Genomic DNA, 2,055 nt, shown 5'->3' on the forward strand with positions numbered 1-2,055 from the left:
CACCCAGAGGGATGCAGGGAGCAGGGACACGGTGACACCCCAGCACCGACCCCAGGACTGCCTGAATTGGGAAATGAGAGCGGTTACACCCCCGGCACCGACCCCAGGACTGCCTGAATTGGGAAATGAGAGCGGTGACACCCAGAAGGATGCAGGGAGCAGGGACACGGTGACACCCCCGGCACCGACCCCAGGACTGCTGAATTGGGAAATGAGAGCGGTCATACCCAGAGGGATGCAGGGAGCAGGGACACGGGGACACCCCAGCACCGACCCCAGGACTGCCTGAATTGGGAAATGAGAGTGGTCACACCCAGAGGGATGCAGGGAGCAGGGACACGGTGACACCCCCGGCACCGACCCCAGGACTGCCTGAATTGGGAAATGAGAGCGGTCACACCCAAGCCGAGGCCACCTGGGTGAGGTGACAGCCACGCCAGGGGAGTCAGCGTCCCAGAGAAGCCCCCCTGTTACACCACCTGGGGACACACGGCTGCCCCCATCCTTTTATTGTAACTGCGGTAAATACACCCCGGCCGAGGAGCTGCCGCCCCGCCGAGGACCTGCCACCCCGCCGAGCCGAGCCCGGCACCAACACCCCGCAAATAGAGATATTTATATAAAATAACACCACGAAAAGAGCCTTTGAATCCCCGAGGGGGAGCACCAGCCCAGCCCTCCACCCCCGGCACGGAGCAGGGTTGCAAAGCCAAGCGATTGCGGGGACCGAGGGGGTGTGCGGGACCTTCCCTCCCGCCCCCGATCTTTGTTCATCCAGTTCTGTCATGTGCACGAATCCGGCTGCTCCAGAACCATCCGGCTCCCGCTGCCCACGGCGAGGGGCCGAGCAGCACCGGGGGATGTRCCCGGGGCCGGTGCTGCTCCCCCGGGAGTTGGGGGGCTGCGGCCGCCCCTTCCCCTCGGCAGCCGCCCTCCTTCCCAGCGCGTCCCTCAGAGGTTGTCGGAGCCGGAGGCGGGGTTGGTGTAGGTAAAAGTGCCGGCTCTCGTGGTGCTGCTGCCGGCCACCTTGTGGGGAGGAAAGGTGAGGGGCTGTCAAGGCTGAGCCCCCACCCTGGGCCAGCAAAGGAAACCCTACACCCTCCCCGTGGCCACTGTGGGCAACCAAAAACTGCATCCACCCATCGTGGTGGGCTGCTGCCCCCAGCCGTGGGCACCGTGGGCACCGTGAGCACCCCGGGCCCCCACGGACACCCCGAGCCCCCCCGCCCCGTGCGCAGGAGGAGCCGCGGTGGCCCCGGCCGTGTTCCCGCACGATAAGCCGGCCTGGCGAGTGCGAAGGTAAATATTTACCCAGGCCCCTGGTATTTGCACAGGGTGAGCTGCTCGCAGAGAGCCCGAGCAGCTGGACACGGCCCCCGCCCACAGCCCCGGCGTGGGGGGAGCACGGGGCGGGTCCCTGAGCCCCACACTGCCTTGGGGACCCCTCTGAGCCTCCAGGCAGCTCCCGGCAGCTCAGGTTTTGGAGGGGTGATGGCTGCAGGAATCATTCCCTCAGCCCCCCACCAGCCTTGCTCCCACCCACGGCAGAGGATGCTGTGACAGCCAGAGACCTGCGGGTCTGTCAGCGAGCCAGCTGAGCAGGAAAACGGGCAGGGTGGGCTGGCAGCGAGCCCCCTGCCTCCGCTGGGGCGGGGCACAGGGAGGGGCTGCCCAAGGTCGCGGGGAGCTCCCCGGAGCCGGGCCGGGTCTGCCCGCGCCGGCCGCGCACCCGCTCCCAACGCTGCTCCAGCCAGGCGTGAATGTGACGCTCGCCTCCCGGACGAGCTCCCCGGACACCTGCCATGTCCGTTAGCCATTAACCCAGAACCCAGGGGATGTACCCCCGCTCTGCCTCGCCCTCTGCAGCAGCCGGGACCCCGGGGAATGGGGGTCTCGCTCTCACCTGGCTGTAGGGGTTGGGTTTGCTGTTGGGGGACACGTAGCGCCCGTGGCTCTGGTACTGGAGGTATTCAGCCATGGGGTGGTAGGAATCCTTCTGGCTCAGCAGGTCGAGCTTCCCTCGGCTTTTCCGGCGGCAGGTGCAGGTGGACTTGA

At 67.0% G+C, this 2,055-nt stretch overlaps 1 protein-coding gene across 1 annotated transcript in view; it reads right to left on the reverse strand.

Annotated features, from left to right (window-relative positions):
• Nucleotides 1-951: 951 nt before the first annotated feature.
• Nucleotides 952-2,055, reverse strand: part of MUC1 (mucin 1, cell surface associated) — a 3,846-nt gene continuing 2,742 nt past the window's right edge. Inside the window, exons 3-4 of the mRNA XM_057384772.1 lie at nt 1,904-2,050; nt 952-1,026 (exon numbers count right to left, since the gene is read on the reverse strand). Coding sequence (XP_057240755.1) covers nt 952-1,026; nt 1,904-2,050 — 222 coding nt within the window. The remainder of the gene's footprint in view (nt 1,027-1,903; nt 2,051-2,055) is intronic.

The sequence above is a fragment of the Malurus melanocephalus genome, unplaced genomic scaffold (assembly GCF_030028575.1).
Source record: "Malurus melanocephalus ecotype Western Australia unplaced genomic scaffold, MMel_1.1 scaffold_746, whole genome shotgun sequence".
In the NCBI taxonomy this organism is placed as follows: domain Eukaryota; kingdom Metazoa; phylum Chordata; class Aves; order Passeriformes; family Maluridae; genus Malurus; species Malurus melanocephalus.